This window comes from Somniosus microcephalus, unplaced genomic scaffold, assembly GCF_052327205.1.
Source record: "Somniosus microcephalus isolate GS21.2 unplaced genomic scaffold, FLI_Smic_1.0 unresolved_chr1, whole genome shotgun sequence".
NCBI lineage: Eukaryota > Metazoa > Chordata > Chondrichthyes > Squaliformes > Somniosidae > Somniosus > Somniosus microcephalus.
In genome coordinates, this window is record NW_028225179.1 from 76061070 (window position 1) to 76083421 (window position 22352).

Consider the following 22352-nt stretch of genomic DNA (forward strand, 5'->3'; position numbering starts at 1 on the left):
GCACAGACTCTCCCCGGGGTACGGGTCCCCACAGGCACAGACACTCCCCGGGGTACGGGTCCCTATGGGCGTGGACTCTCCCTGGGGTACAGGTCCCCACAGGCACAGATTCTCCCCGGGGTACGAGTCGCCACGGGCACAGACTCTCCCCGGGGTACGGGTCCCAACGGGCGGCAACTCTCCCCGGGATACTGGTCCCCATGGGCACCGACTCTCCCTGGGGTACGGGTCCCCACGGGCACCAACTCTCCCCGGGGTACGGGTCCCCACGGGCACAGACTTTCCGCGGGGTACGGGTCCCCACGGGCACCAACTCTACCCTACGGGTCCCCACAGGCACAGACTCTCCCCGGGGTACGGGTCCCCACGGGCACAGACTTTCCCCGGGGTACGGGTCCCCACGGGCGTCGACTCTTCCCGGGGTACGGGTCCCCACTGGCACAGACTCTCCCCGGGGTACGGGTCCCCACGGGCGGCAACTCTCCCCGGGATACTGGTCCCCATGGGCACCGACTCTCCCTGGGGTACGGGTCCCCATGGGCACAGACTCTCCCTGGGGTACGGGACCCCACGGGCACAGACATTCCCTGGGGTACGGGTCCCCACGGACACCGGCTCTCCCCGGGGTATGGGTCCCCACGGGCACCGGCTCTCCCCAGGGTACAGGTCCCCGCAGGCACCGACTCTCCCCGGGGTACAGGTCCCCACGGGCGTCGACTCTTCCCGGGGTACGGGTCCCCATGGGCACAGACTCTCCCTGGGGTACGGGACCCCACGGGCACAGACATTCCCTGGGGTACGGGTCCCCACGGACACCGACTCTCCCCGGGGTATGGGTCCCCACGGGCACCGGCTCTCCCCAGGGTACAGGTCCCCGCAGGCACCGACTCTCCCCGGGGTACAGATCCCCACGGGCGTCGACTCTTCCCGGGGTACGGGTCCCCATGGGCACAGACATTCCCTGGTGTACAGGTCCCCACGGACACCGACTCTCCCCGGGGTGCAGTCACCACAGGCACAGACTCTCCCTGGGGTACGGGTCCCCGCAGGCACAGACTCTCCCTGGGGTACGGGTTTCCACAGGCACAGACTCTCCCCGGGGTACGGGTTCCCACGGGCGTGGACTCTCCCCAGGGTACGGGTCCCCGCTGGCACCGACTCTCCCCGGGGTACGGGTCCCCATGGGCACAGACTCTCCCTGGGGTACGGGTCCCCACGAGCACAGACTCTCCCCGGGGTACGGGTCCCCACGGGCACTGACTCTCCCCAGGGTACAGGTACCCGCAGGCACCGACTCTCCCCGGGGTACAGGTCCCCACGGGCGTCGACTCTTCCCGGGGTACGGGTCCCCACGGGCACAGACTTTCCCCGGGGTATGGGTTTCCACAGGCACAGACTCTCGCCGGGGTATGGGTTCCCACGGGCGTGGACTCTCCCCAGGGTACGGGTCCCCGCGGGCACCGACTCTCCCCGGGGTACGGGTCCCCATGGGCACCGACTCTCCCTGGGGTACGGGTCTCCACGGGCACAGACTCTCCCCGGGGTACGGGACCCCACGGGCACAGACATTCCCTGGGGTACGGGTCCCCACGTCCACCGACTCTCCCCGGGGTATGGGTCCCCACGGGCTCCGGCTCTCCCCACGGTACAGGTCCCCGCAGGCACCGACTCTCCCCGGGGTACAGGTCCCCACGGGCGTCGACTCTTCCCGGGGTACGGGTCCCCATGGGCACAGACTCTCCCTGGGGTACGGGTCCCCACAGGCACAGACTCTCCCCGGGAAACGGGTCCCCACAGGCACAGACTCTCCCTGGGGAACGGGTCCCCAGAGGCACAGACTCTCCCCGGGGTACGGGTCCCCACAGGCACAGACTCTCCCTGGGGTAAGGGTTTCCACAGGCAAAGACTCTCCCCGCGGTACGGGTCCCTATGGGCGTGGACTCTCCCTGGGGTACGGGTCCCCACAGGCACAGATTCTCCCCGGGGTACGAGTCGCCACGGGCAGAGACTCTCCCCGGGGTACGGGTCCCCACGGGCGGCAACTCTCCCCAGGATACTGGTCCCCACGAGCACAGACTCTCCCCGGGGTACGGGTCCCCACGGGCACTGACTCTCCCCAGGGTACAGGTACCCGCAGGCACCGACTCTCCCCAGGGTACAGGTCCCCACGGGCGTCGATTCTTCCCGGGGTACGGGTCCCCACGGGCACAGACTTTCCCCGGGGTACGGATCCCCACGAGCACCAACTCTCCCCAGGGTACGGCACCCCATGGGCACCAACTCTCCCCGGGGAACGGGTCCCCACAGGCACAGACTCTCACAGAATCACAGAATCACAGAAACCCCACAGTGCAGATAGAGGCCATTTCGGCCCATCGAGCCTGCACCGACACATATCCCAACCGATCCCCGTAATCCCACGTATTTAATCCCCCTAACACTAAGGGTCAATTTATCATAGCCAATCAACCTAACCCGCACATCTTTGGACTGTGGGAGGAAACCGGAGCACCCGGAGGAAACCCACGCAAACACGGGGAGAATGTGCAAACTCCACACAGACAGTCACCTGAGGCCGGATTCGAACCCGGGTCCCTGGTGCTGTGAGGCAACAGTGCTAACCACTATGCCACCGTGCTGGTACGGTGCCCATGGGTACGGGTCCCCATGGGCACAGACTCTCCCTGGGGTATGGGTCCCCACGGGCGTGGACTCTTCCTGGGGTACAGGTCCCCACGGGCACAGACTTTCCCCGGGGTACGGGTCCCCACGGGCACCAACTCTCCCCGGGGTACAGGTCCCCACAGGCACAGACTCTCCCTGGGGTACGGGTCCCCATTCGCCGCGACTCTCCCTGGGGTGCGGGTTTCCACAGGCACAGACTCTCCCCGGGGCATGGGTCCCCATTCGCGGCGACTCTGCCTGGGGTACGGGTTTCCACAGGCACAGACTCTCCCCGGGGTACGGGTCCCCACAGGCACAGACTCTCCCTGGGGTAAGGGTTTCCACCGGCACAGACTCTACCCGGGGTGCAGTCGCCACAGGCACAGACTCTCCCTGGGGTACGGGTCCCCACAGGCACAGAGTCTCCCTGGGGTACGGGTTTCCACAGGCACAGACTCTCCCCGGGTTACGGCTTCCCACGGGCGTGGACTCTCCCCAGGGTACGGGTCCCCGCGGGCACAGACTCTACCCGGGGTACAGTCGCCACAGGCACAGACTCTCCCTGGGGTACGGGTTTCCACAGGCACAGACTCTCCCCAGGGTACGGGTCCCCACGGGCATCGACTCTCCCCGGGGTATGGGTCCCCGCGGGCACCGACTCTCCCCGGGGTACGGGTCCCCATGGGCACAGACTCTCCCCGGGGTACGGGTCCCCACGGGCGGCGACTCTCCCCGGGGTACGAGTCCCCACGGGCACCTACCCTACCCGGGGTCACAGGACAGTGATCAGGAGCAGGAACCGTGGTTGATTTCCCCTCTCTCTAACCCAGGGGTCACTGGGCAGTGATCAGGAGCAGGAACCCTGGCTGATTCTCCCTTTCCCTCTAACCCAGGGGTCACTGGACAGTGATCAGGAGCAGGAACCCTGGCTGATTTCCCCTCTCTCTAACCCAGGGGTCACTGGGCAGTGATCAGGAGCAGGAACCCTGGCTGATTCTCCCTTTCCCTCCAACCCAGGGGTCACTGGGCAGTGATCAGGAGCAGGAACACTGGCTGATTTCCCCTCTCTTTAACCCAGGGGTCACTGGGCAGTGATCAGGAGCAGGAACCCTGGCTGATTTACCCTCTCTCTAACCCAGGGGTCACTGGACAGTGATCAGGCGCAGGAACCCTGGCTGATTCTCCCTTTCCCTCTAACCCAGGGTCACTGGATAGTGATCAGGAACAGCTGCACAAACTCTGAGCGAGTAATGTGCTGTTTATATTTTTGCTGTTTGTTTTCTAGATGAAAAAGGTCCAGTTCGACACGGGGTGTGTTCCTCGTGGCTCAATCGCATTGATCCTGGGGACACTGTTGTGTGCTTCGTCAGAAGGTAGGGTTCAAAACAAAACACAACATGCACCCGTTTAATATCACACCCCCTGTACACTGACACACTAACACTACATGTACCCGTTTAATATCACACCCCCTGTACACTGACACGCTAACACTACATGTACCCGTTTAATATCACACCCCCTGTACACTGACACACGAACACTACATGTGCCAGTTTAATATCACACCCCTGTACACTGACACACTAACACTACATGTACCAGTTTAATATCACACCCCCTGTACACTGACACACTAACACTACATCTACCAGTTTAATATCACACACCCTTTACACTGACACACTAACACTACATGTACCAGTTTAATATCACACAACCTGTACACTGACACACTAACACTACATGTACCAGTTTAATATCACACCCCCTGTACACTGACACACTAACACTACATGTACCAGTTTAATATCACACCCCCTGTACACTGACACACTAACACGACATGTACCAGTTTAATATCACACCCCCTGTACACTGACACACTAACACTACATGTACCAGTTTAATATCACACCCCTGTACGCTGACACACTAACACTACATGTACCGGTTTAATATCACACCCCCTGTACACTGACACACTAACACTACATGAACCAGTTTAATATCACACCCCCTGTACACTGACACACTAACACTACATGTACCCATTTAATATCACACCCCTGTACACTGACACACTAACACGACATGTACCAGTTTAATATCACACACCCTTTACACTGACACACTAACACTACATGTACCAGTTTAATATCACACCCCCTGTACACTGACACACTAACACTACATGTACCAGTTTAATATCACACCCCTGTACACTGACACACTAACACTACAGGAACCAGTTTAATATCACACCCCCTGTACACTGACACACTAACACTACACGTACCAGTTTAATATCACACCCCCTGTACACTGACACACTAACACTACATGTACCAGTTTACTATCACACACCCTGTACACTGACACACTAACACTACATGTACCAGTTTAATATCACACCCCCTGTACACTGACACACTAACACGACATGTACCAGTTTAATATCACACCCCCTGTACACTGACACACTAACACTACATGTACCAGTTTAATATCACACCCTGTACACTGACACACTAACACTACATGCACCCGTTTAATATCACACACCCTGTGCACTGACACACTAACACTACATGTAACAGTTTAATATCACACCCTGTACACTGACACACTAACACTACATGCACCCGTTTAATATCACACACCCTGTACACTGACACACTAACACTACATGTACCAGTTTAATATCACACCCCCTGTACACTGACACACTAACACTACATGTACCAGTTTAATATCACACCCTGTACACTGACACACTAACACTACATGTACCAGTTTAATATCACACCCCCTGTACACTGACACACTAACACTACATGTACCAGTTTAATATCACACCCCCTGTACACTGACACACTAACACTACATGTGCCAGTTTAATATCACACACCCAGTACACTGACACACTAACACTACATGTACCAGTTTAATATCACACCGCCTGTACACTGACACACTAACACTACATGTACCAGTTTAATATCACACACCCTGTACACTGACACACTAACACTACATGAACCAGTTTAATATCACACCCCCTGTACACTGACACACTAACACTACATTTACCCGTTTAATATCACACCCCCTGTACACTGACACACTAACACTACATGTACCAGTTAATATCACACACCCTGTACACTGACACACTAACACTACATGTACCAGTTTAATATCACACCCTGTACACTGACACACTAACACTACATGTACCAGTTTAATATCACACCCCCTGTACACTGACACACTAACACTACATGTACCCGTTTAATATCACACCCCCTGCACACTGACACACTAACACTACATGTACCAGTTTAATATCACACCCCCTGTACACTGACACACTAACACTACATGTACCAGTTTAATATCACACCCTGTACACTGACACACTAACACAACATGTACCAGTTTAATATCACACACCCTGTACACTGACACACTAACAATACATGTACCAGTTTAATATCACACACCCTGTACAGTGACACACTAACACTACATGTACCAGTTTAATATCACACACCCTGTACACTGAGACACTAACACTACATGTACTCGTTTAATATCACACCCCTGTACACTGACACACTAACACGACATGTACCAGTTTACTATCACACACCCTGTACACTGACACACTAACTCTACATGTACCAGTTTAATATCACACCGCCTGTACACTGACACACTAACACTACATGTACCAGTTTAATATCACACCCCCTGGACACTGACACACTAACACTACATGTACCAGTTTAATATCACACACCCTGTACACTGACACACTAACACGACATGTACCAGTTTAATATCACACCCCCTGTACACTGACACACTAACACTACATGTACCAGTTTAATATCACACACCCTGTACACTGACACACTAACACTACATGTACCAGTTTAATATCACACCCCCTGTACACTGACACACTAACACTACATGTACCAGTTTAATATCACACCCCCTGTACACTGACACACTAACACTACATGTACCAGTTTAATATCACACACCCTGTACACTGACACACTAACAATACATGTACCAGTTTAATATCACACACCCTGTACACTGACACACTAACACTATATGTACCAGTTTAATATCACACCCCCTGTACACTGACACACTAACACTACATGTATCCGTTTAATATCACACCCCCTGTACACTGACACACTAACACTACATGTACCAGTTTAATATCACACCCCTGTACACTGACACACTAACACTATATGTACCAGTTTACTTTCACACACCCTGTACACTGACACACTAACTCTACATGTACCAGTTTAATATCACACCGCCTGTACACTGACACACTAACACTACATGTACCAGTTTAATATCACACCCCCTGGACACTGACACACTAACACGACATGTACCAGTTTAATATCACACACCCTGTACACTGACACACTAACACTACATGTACCAGTTTAATATCACACCCCCTGTACACTGACACACTAACACTACCTGTACCAGTTTAATATCACACACCCTGTACACTGACACACTAACACTACATGTACCAGTTTAATATCACACCGCCTGTACACTGACACACTAACACTACATGTACCAGTTTAATTTCACACCCCCTGCACACTGACACACTAACACTACATGTACCAGTTTAATATCACACACCCTGTACACTGACACACTAACAATACATGTACCAGTTTAATATCACACCCCCTGTACACTGACACACTAACAGTACATGTACCAGTTTAATATCACACCCCCTGTACACTGACACACAAACACTACATGTACCAGTTTAATATCACACCCCCTGTACACTGACACACTAACACTGCATGTACCAGTTTAATATCACACACCCTGTACACTGCCACACTAACACTACATGTACCAGTTTAATATCACACCCCCTGTACACTGACACACTAACACTACATGTACCAGTTTAATATCACACACCCTGTACACTGACACACTAACACTTCATGTACCAGTTTAATATCACACACCCTGTACACTGACACACTAACACTACATGTACCAGTTTAATATCACACACCCTGCACACTGACACACTAACACTACATGTACCAGTTTAATATCACACACCCTGTACACTGACACACTAACACTACATGTACCAGTTTAATATCACACCCCCTGTACACTGACACACAAACACTACATGTACCAGTTTAATATCACACCCCCTGTACACTGACACACTAACACTACATGTACCAGTTTAATATCACACACCCTGTACACTGACACACTAACACTACATGTACCAGTTTAATATCACACCCCCTGTACACTGACACACTAACACTACATGTACCAGTTTAATATCACACCCTGTACACTGACACACTAACACTACATGTACCAGTTTAATATCACACCCCCTGTACACTGACACACTAACACTACATGTACCAGTTTAATATCACACCCCCTGTACACTGACACACTAACACTACATGTTCCAGTTTACTATCACACACCCTGTACACTGACACACTAACACGACATGTACCCATTTAATATCACACCCCCTGTACACAGACACACTAACACTACATGTACCAGTTTAATATCACACACCCTGTACACTGACACACTAACACTACATGTACCCGTTTAATATCGCACACCCTGTACACTGACACACTAACACTACATGTACCCATTTAATATCACACCCCCTGTACACTGACACACTAACACTGCATGTACCAGTTTAATATCACACCCTGTACACTGACACACTAACACTACATGCACCAGTTTACTATCACACACCCTGTACACTGACACACTAACACTACATGTACCCGTTTAATATCACACCCCCTGTACACTGACACACTAACACTACATGTACCAGTTTAATATCACACACCCTGTACACTGACACACTAACACTACATGTACCAGTTTAATATCACACACCCTGTACACTGACACACTAACACTACATGTACCCGTTTAATATCACACACCCTGTACACTGACACACTAACACTACATGTACCCATTTAATATCACACCCCCTGTGCACTGACACACTAACACTACATGTACCAGTTTAATATCACACCCTGTACACTGACACACTAACACTACATGTACCAGTTTACTATCACACACCCTGTACACTGACACACTAACACTACATGTACCCGTTTAATATCACACCCCCTGTACACTGACACACTAACACTACATGTACCAGTTTAATATCACACCCCCTGTACACTGACACACGAACACTACATGTACCAGTTTAATATCACACCCCTGTACACTGACACACTAACACTACATGTACCAGTTTAATATCACACCGCCTGTACACTGACACACTAACACTACATGTACCAGTTTAATATCACCCCCCCTGTACACTGACACACTAACACTACATGTACCAGTTTAATATCACACCCCCGGACACTGACACACTAACACTACATGTACCAGTTTAATATCACACACCCTGTACACTGACACACTAACACTACATGTACCAGTTTAATATCACACCCCTGTACACTGACACACTAACACTACATGTACCAGTTTAATATCACACCCTGTACACTGACACACTAACACTACATGTACCAGTTTAATATCACACCCCCTGGACACTGACACACTAACACTACATGCACCAGTTTAATATCACACACCCTGTACACTGACACACTAACACGACATGTACCAGTTTAATATCACACCCCTGTACACTGACAGACTAACACTACATGTACCAGTTTAATATCACACCCCCTGTACACTGACACACTAACACTACATGTACCCGTTTAATATCACACACCCTGTACACTGACACACTAACACTACATGTACCAGTTTAATATCACACCGCCTGTACACTGACACACTAACACTACATGTACCAGTTTAATATCACACCCCCTGTGCACTGACACACTAACACTACATGTACCAGTTTAATATCACACCCTGTACACTGACACACGAACACTACATGTACCAGTTTAATATCACACCCCCTGTACACTGACACACTAACACTACATGCACCAGTTTAATATCACACCCCCTGTACACTGACACACTAACACTACATGTTCCAGTTTACTATCACACACCCTGTACACTGACACACTAACACTACATGTACCCATTTAATATCACACCCCCTGTACACAGACACACTAACACTACATGTACCAGTTTAATATCACACACCCTGTACACTGACACACTAACACTGCATGTACCCGTTTAATATCACACACCCTGTACACTGACACACTAACACTACATGTACCCATTTAATATCACACCCCCTGTGCACTGACACACTAACACTACATGTACCAGTTTAATATCACACCCTGTACACTGACACACTAACACTACATGTACCAGTTTACTATCACACCCCCTGTACACTGACACACTAACACTACATGTACCAGTTTAATATCACACCCCCTGTACACTGACACACGAACACTACATGTACCAGTTTAATATCACACCCCTGTACACTGACACACTAACACTACATGTACCAGTTTAATATCACACCGCCTGTACACTGACACTCTAACACTACATGTACCAGTTTAATATCACCCCCCCTGTACACTGACACACTAACACTACATGTACCAGTTTAATATCACACCCCCGGACACTGACACACTAACACTACATGTACCAGTTTAATATCACACACCCTGTACACTGACACACTAACACTACATGTACCAGTTTAATATCACACCCCTGTACACTGACACACTAACACTACATGTACCAGTTAAATATCACACACCCTGTACACTGACACACTAACACTACATGTACCAGTTTAATATCACACCCCCTGTACACTGACACACTAACACTACATGTACCAGTTTAATATCACACACTGTACACTGACACACTAACACTACATGTACCAGTTTAATATCACACACCCTGTACACTGACACACGAACACTACATGTACCCGTTTAATATCACACCCCTGTACACTGACACACTAACACTACATGTACCAGTTTAATATCACACACCCTGTACACTGACACACTAACACTACATGTACCCGTTTAATATCACACACCCTGTACACTGACACACTAACACTACATGTACCAGTTTAATATCACACCGCCTGTACACTGACACACTAACACTACATGTACCAGTTTAATATCACACCCTGTACACTGACACACTAACACTACATGTACCAGTTTAATATCACACCCCCTGGACACTGACACACTAACACTACATGCACCAGTTTAATATCACACACCCTGTACACTGACACACTAACACGACATGTACCAGTTTAATATCACACCCCTGTACACTGACAGACTAACGCTACATGTACCAGTTTAATATCACACCCCCTGTACACTGACACACTAACACTACATGTACCAGTTTAATATCGCACCCCCTGTACACTGACACACTAACACTACATGTACCAGTTTAATATCACCCCCCCTGTACACTGACACACTAACACTGCATGTACCAGTTTAATATCACACCCCCTGTACACTGACACACTAACAGTACATGTACCAGTTTAATATCACACCCTGTACACTGACACACTAACACTACATGTACCAGTTTAATATCACACCCCCTGTACACTGACACACTAACACTACATGCACCAGTTTAATATCACACCCCCTGTACACTGACACACTAACACTACATGTACCAGTTTAATATCACACCCTGTACACTGACACACTAACACTACATGTACCAGTTTACTATCACACACCCTGTACACTGACACACCAACACTACATGTACCCGTTTAATATCACACCCCCTGTACACTGACACACTAACACTACATGTATCAGTTTAATATCACACCCCCTGTACACTGACACACTAACACTACATGTACCAGTTTAATATCACACACCCTGTACACTGACACACTAACACTACATGTACCAGTTTAATATCACACCGCCTGTACACTGACACACTAACACTACATGTACCAGTTTAATATCACACCCTGTACACTGACACACTAACACTACATGTACCAGTTTAATATCACACCCCCTGGACACTGACACACTAACACTACATGCACCAGTTTAATATCACACACCCTGTACACTGACACACTAACACGACATGTACCAGTTTAATATCACACCCCTGTACACTGACAGACTAACACTACATGTACCAGTTTAATATCACACCCCCTGTACACTGACACACTAACACTACATGTACCAGTTTAATATCACACCCCCGGACACTGACACACTAACACTACATGTACCAGTTTAATATCACACACCCTGTACACTGACACACTAACACTACATGTACCAGTTTAATATCACACCCCTGTACACTGACACACTAACACTACATGTACCAGTTAAATATCACACACCCTGTACACTGACACACTAACACTACATGTACCAGTTTAATATCACACCCCCTGTACACTGACACACTAACACTACATGTACCAGTTTAATATCACACACTGTACACTGACACACTAACACTACATGTACCAGTTTAATATCACACACCCTGTACACTGACACACGAACACTACATGTACCCGTTTAATATCACACCCCTGTACACTGACACACTAACACTACATGTACCAGTTTAATATCACACACCCTGTACACTGACACACTAACACTACATGTACCCGTTTAATATCACACACCCTGTACACTGACACACTAACACTACATGTACCAGTTTAATATCACACCGCCTGTACACTGACACACTAACACTACATGTACCAGTTTAATATCACACCCTGTACACTGACACACTAACACTACATGTACCAGTTTAATATCACACCCCCTGGACACTGACACACTAACACTACATGCACCAGTTTAATATCACACACCCTGTACACTGACACACTAACACGACATGTACCAGTTTAATATCACACCCCTGTACACTGACAGACTAACGCTACATGTACCAGTTTAATATCACACCCCCTGTACACTGACACACTAACACTACATGTACCAGTTTAATATCGCACCCCCTGTACACTGACACACTAACACTACATGTACCAGTTTAATATCACCCCCCCTGTACACTGACACACTAACACTGCATGTACCAGTTTAATATCACACCCCCTGTACACTGACACACTAACAGTACATGTACCAGTTTAATATCACACCCTGTACACTGACACACTAACACTACATGTACCAGTTTAATATCACACCCCCTGTACACTGACACACTAACACTACATGCACCAGTTTAATATCACACCCCCTGTACACTGACACACTAACACTACATGTACCAGTTTAATATCACACCCTGTACACTGACACACTAACACTACATGTACCAGTTTACTATCACACACCCTGTACACTGACACACCAACACTACATGTACCCGTTTAATATCACACCCCCTGTACACTGACACACTAACACTACATGTATCAGTTTAATATCACACCCCCTGTACACTGACACACTAACACTACATGTACCAGTTTAATATCACACACCCTGTACACTGACACACTAACACTACATGTACCAGTTTAATATCACACCGCCTGTACACTGACACACTAACACTACATGTACCAGTTTAATATCACACCCTGTACACTGACACACTAACACTACATGTACCAGTTTAATATCACACCCCCTGGACACTGACACACTAACACTACATGCACCAGTTTAATATCACACACCCTGTACACTGACACACTAACACGACATGTACCAGTTTAATATCACACCCCTGTACACTGACAGACTAACACTACATGTACCAGTTTAATATCACACCCCCTGTACACTGACACACTAACACTACATGTACCAGTTTAATATCGCACCCCCTGTACACTGACACACTAACACTACATGTACCAGTTTAATATCACCCCCCCTGTACACTGACACACTAACACTGCATGTACCAGTTTAATATCACACCCCCTGTACACTGACACACTAACAGTACATGTACCAGTTTAATATCACACACCCTGTACACTGACACACTGACACTACATGTACCCGTTTAATATCACACACCCTGTACACTGACACACTAACACTACATGTACCCATTTAATATCACCCCCCCTGTACACTGACACACTAACACTACATGTACCAGTTTAATATCACACCCTGTACACTGACACACTAACACTACATGTACCAGTTTACTATCACACACCCTGTACACTGACACACTAACACTACATGTACCCGTTTAATATCACACCCCCTGTACACTGACACACTAACACTACATGTATCAGTTTAATATCACACCCCCTGTACACTGACACACTAACACTACATGTACCAGTTTAATATCACACCCCTGTACACTGACACACTAACACTACATGTACCAGTTTAATATCACCCCCCCTGTACACTGACACACTAACACTACATGTACCAGTTTAATATCACACCCCCGGACACTGACACACTAACACTACATGTACCAGTTTAATATCACACACCCTGTCCACTGACACACTAACACGACATGTACCAGTTTAATATCACACCCCTGTGCACTGACACACTAACACTATATGTACCAGTTTAATATCACACACCCTGTACACTGACACACTAACACTACATGTACCAGTTTAATATCACACCCCCTGTACACTGACACACTAACACTGCATGTACCAGTTTAATATCACACACCCTGTACACTGACACACTAACACTACATGTACCCGTTTAATATCACACACCCTGTACACTGACACACTAACACTACATGTACCTGTTTAATATCACACCGCCTGTACACTGACACACTAACACTACATGTACCAGTTTAATATCGCACCCCCTGTACACTGACACACTAACACTACATGTACCAGTTTAATATCACACCCCCTGTACACTGACACACTAACACTACATGTACCAGTTTAATATCACACCCCCGTACACTGACACACTAACAGTACATGTACCAGTTTAATATCACACACCCTGTACACTGACACACTAACACTACATGTACCAGTTTAATATCACACCCACTGTACACTGACACACTAACACTCCATGTCCCAGTTTAATATCACACCCCCTGTACACTGACACACTAACACTACGTGTACCAGTTTAATATCACACCCCCTGTACACTGACACACTAACACTACATGTACCAGTGTAATGTCACACACCCTGTACACTGACACACTAACACTACATGTACCAGTTTAATATCACACACCCTGTACACTAACACTAACACTGCATGTACCAGTTTAATATCACACCCCCTGTACACTGACACACTAACACTACATGTACCAGTTTAATATCACACCCCCTGTACACTGACACACTAACACTACATGTACCAGTTTAATATCACACCCTGTACACTGACACACTAACACTACATGTACCAGTTTAATATCTCACCCTGTACACTGACACACTAACACTACATGTACCAGTTTAATATCACACCCTGTACACTGACACACTAACACTACATGTACCAGTTTAATATCACACCCTGTACACTGACACACTAACACTACATGTACCAGTTTAATATCACACCCTGTACACTGACACACTAACACTACATGTACCAGTTTAATGTCACACACTGTACACTGACACACTAACACTACATGTACCAGTTTAATATCTCACCCTGTACACTGACGCACTAACACTACATGTACCAGTTTAATATCACACACCCTGTGCACTGACACACTAACACTATGGGCTGGATTTTAACTCAGGTGCGGGATGATGTCGTGTTATCCGCATTTCATGTTATCCATCCAAATTTAAATGGATGCGGGAGATTGATGCAATTTCAACTTAATTGTCCAATTGAGTTCAAACGTGTGGGAACCCTTGGCAAATGGGTTTTTCCTGACTGAATGTCGCCTCTGATGACGTCATCATTGCTGCTGCATTTAAGGTCTACAGCAAGCCTTGCTTCTTCTGCAGGCTGCCAAGCTTTCTCCGTTTGGAGTGAGAGGGACCTTCAACAAGGATGACAAGCGGGAAACATTGATCAGCTCCTCGCTTTGACGAGTTGGCCCTGCAGGCATTGGTGGATGAGGCTAGGGCCAACAGGGAGGTGCTCTTCCCTTCCTCAGGGAGGAAGAGGCCTCCCACTCAGACCACGGTAGTGTTGATGCAGGTGGCTGAGGAGGTCAACTCCTTGGGAGTCACCCGCAGAACCTGGATTCAGTGCCGGAAAAGATTTCATGACCTTCTGCGCACTGGAAAAGTGAGTATGAATTTCCCATCACCCTCCATCTGATCCCCATTGCCTTTCCTCGCCAGCACTCAGTTTTAGCAATCTCTTCCTCCACATCCCACTTAACACTGACATCCATGCACCCTTACCCAGTCCCTTTCTCTCTATGGTCACATTCACATAACTATTCAACCATGCAGCCCTCACACACCCTATCACTCTGATGCTTTGAACACAACTGCCAACACACAGGGAGGGCCCTTGGTCTTGCCACCTCACTCCATCTTTGTCTCCTTCTAAGTATCTATGCTATGCAATCTCTACACTCACTCCTTCATTCTCACTCAACCTCCACTTGTCTCCCTCATTGCAGGAAAAGAGAGCTCACAACAAGAGAGAGCGAGCCAGGACAGGAGGAGGGACAGCTTCAATAGCCCACCTGACCCCCTGGGAGGAGGCGGTACTGAAAATAGTGGGAATCGAGGAGGATGCGCAAGTGGGGGACAGACAAAGGGGTGCAACACAGCAAGCTGGTGATAGAAAAGTTTCCCATCTCTCTCTTTGACATTGCATGAGTCGCTGATAATGATTGTGAAGCTCTAACAGATGGACTTATGAGCATCTGCAAAAAGCAATGTGCATGTAGCCTTGGCATTACATCTCTGACTCTTTCCTTTACTCCCCCACAGGACCATCACAAACATCCGTCCCCCCTAGCCAGGAAGAAGAGGCTGAGCAGCCCGACTCCTCAGAGGAAGCTGCAACCTCTGAGGGCGCAGCGTCACCAGAATTCTGCGCACCCAGCACCAGCGCAGACACTCACACCTCGGTGGGACCTGCAGGACATAAAGTAGTGTTGTCACCTGGTGTATCACAGCTCACAAGTGAGCATCAGCAGATTGTGGAGACAGGGACAGCAGTGGAGGGTCCTAGTTGGAGGGCGCAGGACACTGCCAGCTCGGCTCAGCAGCATGTCGACCCTCCGCCTCTGGGTCCATCCATGAGATCAGTGGTGATGGAACTCCAGGCACAGATGCAGGAGTCTCTGGCAGGTTTTGTCTCTAGGGTCACTGCGAGTGTGGAGCAAATGGAGGGGTCCATAGCGAACATGACCAGAGCCTTTGTGGAGTCATTGGCGCATGAACGCATCAGCATGGAAAGGATGGCTACCTCCATGGTAAGGCTGGCTACTGTAGAGGAGAGGATGGCTACGGTAGAGGAGAGGATGGCTACGGCCATGGAGGAGTTTAGTCGCCAGGGTATGGAAAACATGGTCATTGTTCAGAATAAAATGACATCTCTTGAGGAGCGATGGGCATCTATTGAACAGAGAAACCAGACCTTCATGGAAGTCCTTCTGAGTAGGACTGCCATTGCAGATACGGGTCCCCATGGCCCCCCTGATGTGCAGCAAGGTGCTCTCCAGCCATTTGCAGGTGCTGAGGGGGACCTGACCCATGAGAGAGAGGTTGGTGGCAGACCTCAAGGAAGTGGGGGCTCCTCTCCAAGCGCTCACACTTCCATGCCACTGCAGAGCCCTCGGTCAGAGCCCCGCCGGAGTCCACACCCAAGTGAGATAGACGTCTCAACCCCTGCACAGCCGCAGGAGCAGCAGACTGTTGATGAACCCTCACAGGCTCGCAACCCCAGAGGACGCCCGACAAAGGTGTCGAGACAGGAGCAGCAGGAAAGTGAGCAAGGGGCCTCCACATCTGCTGAAGCCACAGGGGAGGCACCACGTAGGAACTCGCGTAAGAGGAAAATTCTGCACAGTCACAAGGGTAGTCACTTGGGTGCAATTTTGTGTTTACTGTAAAAATGCCATCACTTTGTAATTGTACATAAAAATTCTGATGGCAAATGTTGCAGTTATGGCATCTGTCATTTCGCTATTGGGACTTCCACATTGAGGCCTTAGGAATACTTGCAACTGTCAGTATGGTGGTCAAATTGCTAGGAATCCGTGGTTCTTGGCCATTGTCGATGCTCAGGTAAGAAGCTGCGAGGCAAAAGTGCTTGATTGGCTAGGCTAAGCAAATCTGGCCAAGATGAGTGCGTTCCTTGCATCCCGGGCAGCAATGTTCTCGCGTACTGCTGCCGCTGGTTGATGGGCCTCTGCAAAATGTTCGTTTTCGCTCTCCTCCTCCTCCTCCTCCTCCTCATCTGAGGAGGATATGTGACGAGCCACTTGGTCCTCAGGAATTTGCAAGCCACAACGCTGTGCCATGTTGTGAAGTGCACAGCAAACCACGACGATTCTGGAGACCCTAGCTGCTGAGTAATGCAGTGCTCCACCTGATCAATCCAGGCATCTGAAGCGCATCTTCAGCAAACCGATGGTTTGTTCGATTATGGATCTGGTGGACATGTGGCTGGAGTTGTAGCTCTCCTCAGCTTCGTTGGATGGGCTCCTCAACTGCGTCATTAGCCACGTCTTCAGGGGATAGCCCTTGTCTCCAAGTAGCCATCCGCTAAGTTGGTCTGGCGGACTGAATAGCGGAGGCACACTAGACTGGCGCAGTATGAAGGAGTCATGGCAACTGTCAGGGTGCTTGGCACAAACATGCAAAATTTCCTTCTTGTGGTCACACACCAGCTGAACGTTAAGGGAGTGGAAGCCCTTGCGGTTGACAAAAATACCTGGATTGCGATGGGGTGCCTTAAGGGCCACATGTAATAAGGTGGATGAATTAGCTGCGCAAATAGAGGTAAACGAATATGATATGATTGGGATTATGGAAACATGGCTCCAGGGTGGCCAAGGCTGGGAACTCAATATCCCGGGGTATTCAATATTCAGGAAAGATAGGCAAAAAGGAAAAGGACGTGGGGTAGCATTGCTGGTTAAAGAGGGGATTAACACAATTGAAAGGAAGGATATTAGTTCTGATGATGTGGAATCTGTATTGGTAGAACTGAAAAATACCAAGGGGCAGAAAACGTTAATGGGAGTGGTATATAGACCTCCAAGCAGTAATGCGGAGGTCGGGGATGGCATTAAATGGGAAATTAGAGAAGCGTGCGATAAGGGCACAGCAGTTATCATGGGTGACTTTAATCTACATATGGATTGGGCTAACCAAATTAGTAACAATACTGTGGAGGAGGAATTCCTGGAGTGTATACGGGATGGTTTCCTGAACCAATATGTCGAGGAACCAACCAGAGATCAGGCCATCTTAGACTGGGTATTATGTAATGAGAAAAGATTAATTAGCAATCTTGTTGTGCGAGGCCCCTTGGGTCAGAGCGATCATAATATGATAGAATTCTTCATTAAGATGGAGAGTGAAATAGTTGACTCAGAGACTAGGGTCCTGAATTTAAATAAAGGGGACTACGATGGTATGAGGTGCGAGTTGGGTAGGATTGATTGGGGAATGTCACTCAAAGGGTTGACGGTGGACAGGCAATGGCAAACATTCAAAGATCGCATGGATGAACTACAGAATTTGTTCATCCCAATTTGGCATAAAAATAAAACAAAAAAGGTGACTCAACCATGGCTAACAAGGGAAATTAGGGATAGCATAAGACCCAAGGAGAGGACATATAAATTAGCCAGAAAAAGCAGTAAACCTGAGGATTGGGAGCAGTTTAGGAATCAACAAAGGAGGACAAAGGGATTAATTAAGAGGGGGGAAATAGAATATGAGAGTAAGCTTGCAGGGAACATAAAAACTGACTGTAAAAGCTTTTATAGATATGTGAGGAGAAAAAGATTGGTGAAGTCAAGTGTAGGTCCCTTGCAGTCAGAATCAGGGGAATTTATAATGGGGAACAAAGAAATGGCAGACCAATTAAATACATACTTTGGTTCTGTCTTCACAAAGGAGGACACAAATAACCTCCCAAAGATGTTGGGGAACACAGGGTCTGATGAAAGGGAGGAACTGATAGAAATCAGTATTTGTAGGGAAATGGTGTTCGGGAAATTGATGGGATTGAGGGCCGACAAATCCCCAGGGCCTGATAATCTACATCCTAGGGTACTTAAGGAAGTGGCCCTAGAAATAGTAGATGCATTGCGGGTCATCTTCCAAAATTCGATAGACTCTGGAACAGTACCCATGGATTGGCGGATAGCTAATGTTACCCCACTATTCAAAAAGGTGGTAGAGAAAAAACGGGGAATTACAGACCGGTAAGCCTGACATTGGTAGTGGGGAAAATGCTAGAGTCCATTATAAAGGATGTAATAGCAGAGCAGTTGGAAAAAAGTGACCGGATCGGACAAAGTCAACATGGATTTACAAAAGGTAAATCGTGCTTGACTAATCTACTGGAATTTTTTGAGGATGTAACTGGTAAAATAGATAAGGGAGAACCAGTGGATGTGGTGTATTTGGACTTTCAAAAGGCTTTCGATAAGGTCCCGCATAAGAGATTAGCGTGTAAAGTTAAGGCACATGGGATTGGGGGCAAGGTATTGACTTGGATAGAGAACTGGTTGGCAGACAGAAAGCAAAGAGTTGGAATAAACGGGCCTTTTTCCGAGTGGCAGGCAGTGACTAGTGGGGTACCGCAGGGATCGGTCCTTGGACCCCAGCTATTCACAATATATATTAATGATCTGGATGAGGGAACTAGATGTAATATCTCCAAGTTTGCAGATGACACAAAGCTGGGTGGGCGTGTGTGCTGTGAGGAGGATACCGATAAACTCCAGTATGATCTGGACAGGTTGGGTGATTGGGCAGAAGCATGGCAGATGCAATATAACGTGGATAAATGCGAGGTTATCCACTTTGGTGTCAAAAACAAGAAGGCAGATTATTATCTGAATGGCAATAGATTGGGAGAAGGGGAAGTGCAACCAGACCTGGGTGTCCTTGTGCACCAGTCACTGAAAGTAAGCATGCAGGTGCAGCAGGCGGTTAAGAAGGCAAATGGTATGTTGGCCTTTGTAGCGAGAGGGTTTGAGTACAGGAACAAGGATGTCTTGCTGCAGTTGTACAGGGCCTTGGTGAGACCACATCTGGAGTATTGTGTGCAGTTTTGGTCGCCTTATCTGAGGAAGGATGTTCTTGCCATGGAAGGAGTGCAGCGAAGATTCACCAGGCTGATACCTGGGATGGCAGGAATGACGTATGAGGAGAGATTTGGTCGATTGGACTTGTACTCGCTGGAGTTTAGAAGAATGAGAGGGGATCTCATCGAAACTTATAAAATTCTAACAGGACTAGACAGACTAGATGCAGGAAGGATGTTCCCGATGGTGGGGGAGTCCAGAACCAGGGGTCACAGTCTAAGGATAAGCCATTTAGGACAGAGATGAGGAGGAATTTCTTCACCCAGAGAGTGGTGAACCTGTGGAATTCTCTACCACAGAAGGCAGTGGAGGCCAATTCATTAAATATATTCAAGAAGGAGTTGGATGTATTTCTTAAGGCTAAAGGGATCAAGGGATATGGAGAGAAGGCAGGGACAGGGTACTGAATTTGGATGATCAGCCATGATCACATTGAATGGCAGAGCAGGCTCGAGGAGCCGAATGGCCTACTCCTGCTCCTATCTGCTATGTTTCTATGTGTGCAGTCAACGACGCCCTGTACCCTTGGAAAGCCTGCCAGATTAGCTAATCCAACCGCACGCGCCGTGACACTTGCTTGATCCTTGGTGAAATGAATGTGATTGTGCGCGATGGCAAAGAGGGCATCGGTTACCTGCGTGATGCAAGTGTGTGCGGCCGCCTGGGAGATGCCACTGATGTCTGCTGCTGATCCCTGGAATGAGCCTGAGGCAAAAAAGTTGAGTGCGGTGATGACTTTGACAGCCACTGGTAAGGGTTGTCCACCCGGTCCTCTGGGCTGCAGGTCTTGTTGCAGCATTGCGCAGATGTCACCCACTACCTCTTGCGAAAGTGGGAGCCGCCTTCGGCACTGCTGCTCAGACATGTTGAGGTAGCTGACCCTGTGTCTGTAGACCTTATTTGTGGTGTATCTCCTGTGCCGACGGGCTTCTAGGCGCTGGCCCCTTCTGGCCTGTGCAGCTTCAGGTGGGTGAGCAGCAGCCTGGCGCTCCTGCTGCTGCTGCTGTTATTGGTGCTGCTGTTGTTCCTGGTTCTGCTGGTGTCGCGGCTGGTGCTCGAGCTCCTCTAATGCCCAGATGGGAAGGAAATAAATGGCTCCCATGTTTCTGGTATATGCCTCAGTTGAGGAAGCGCTGGGTGAAGGTGGTGAGAGGGGTTTCCCAGGAGGCCACACTGGAGATGGGTGTGAGGCTCCAATCTTTCACAGGTGTGGTTATGCCTTCTAAAAGTTGCCCCAGACCTGAGACCACGAAGTC

General features: G+C 48.5%; 1 protein-coding gene across 1 annotated transcript in view; it reads left to right on the forward strand.

Moving 5' to 3' along the window:
• The window catches only part of LOC147095502 (nitric oxide synthase 1-like), a 462084-nt gene that overhangs the window by 366629 nt on the left and 73103 nt on the right, over positions 1-22352 (forward strand). The window contains exon 22 of the mRNA XM_085974639.1: positions 3950-4037. Coding sequence (XP_085830765.1) covers positions 3950-4037 — 88 coding nt within the window. The remainder of the gene's footprint in view (positions 1-3949; positions 4038-22352) is intronic.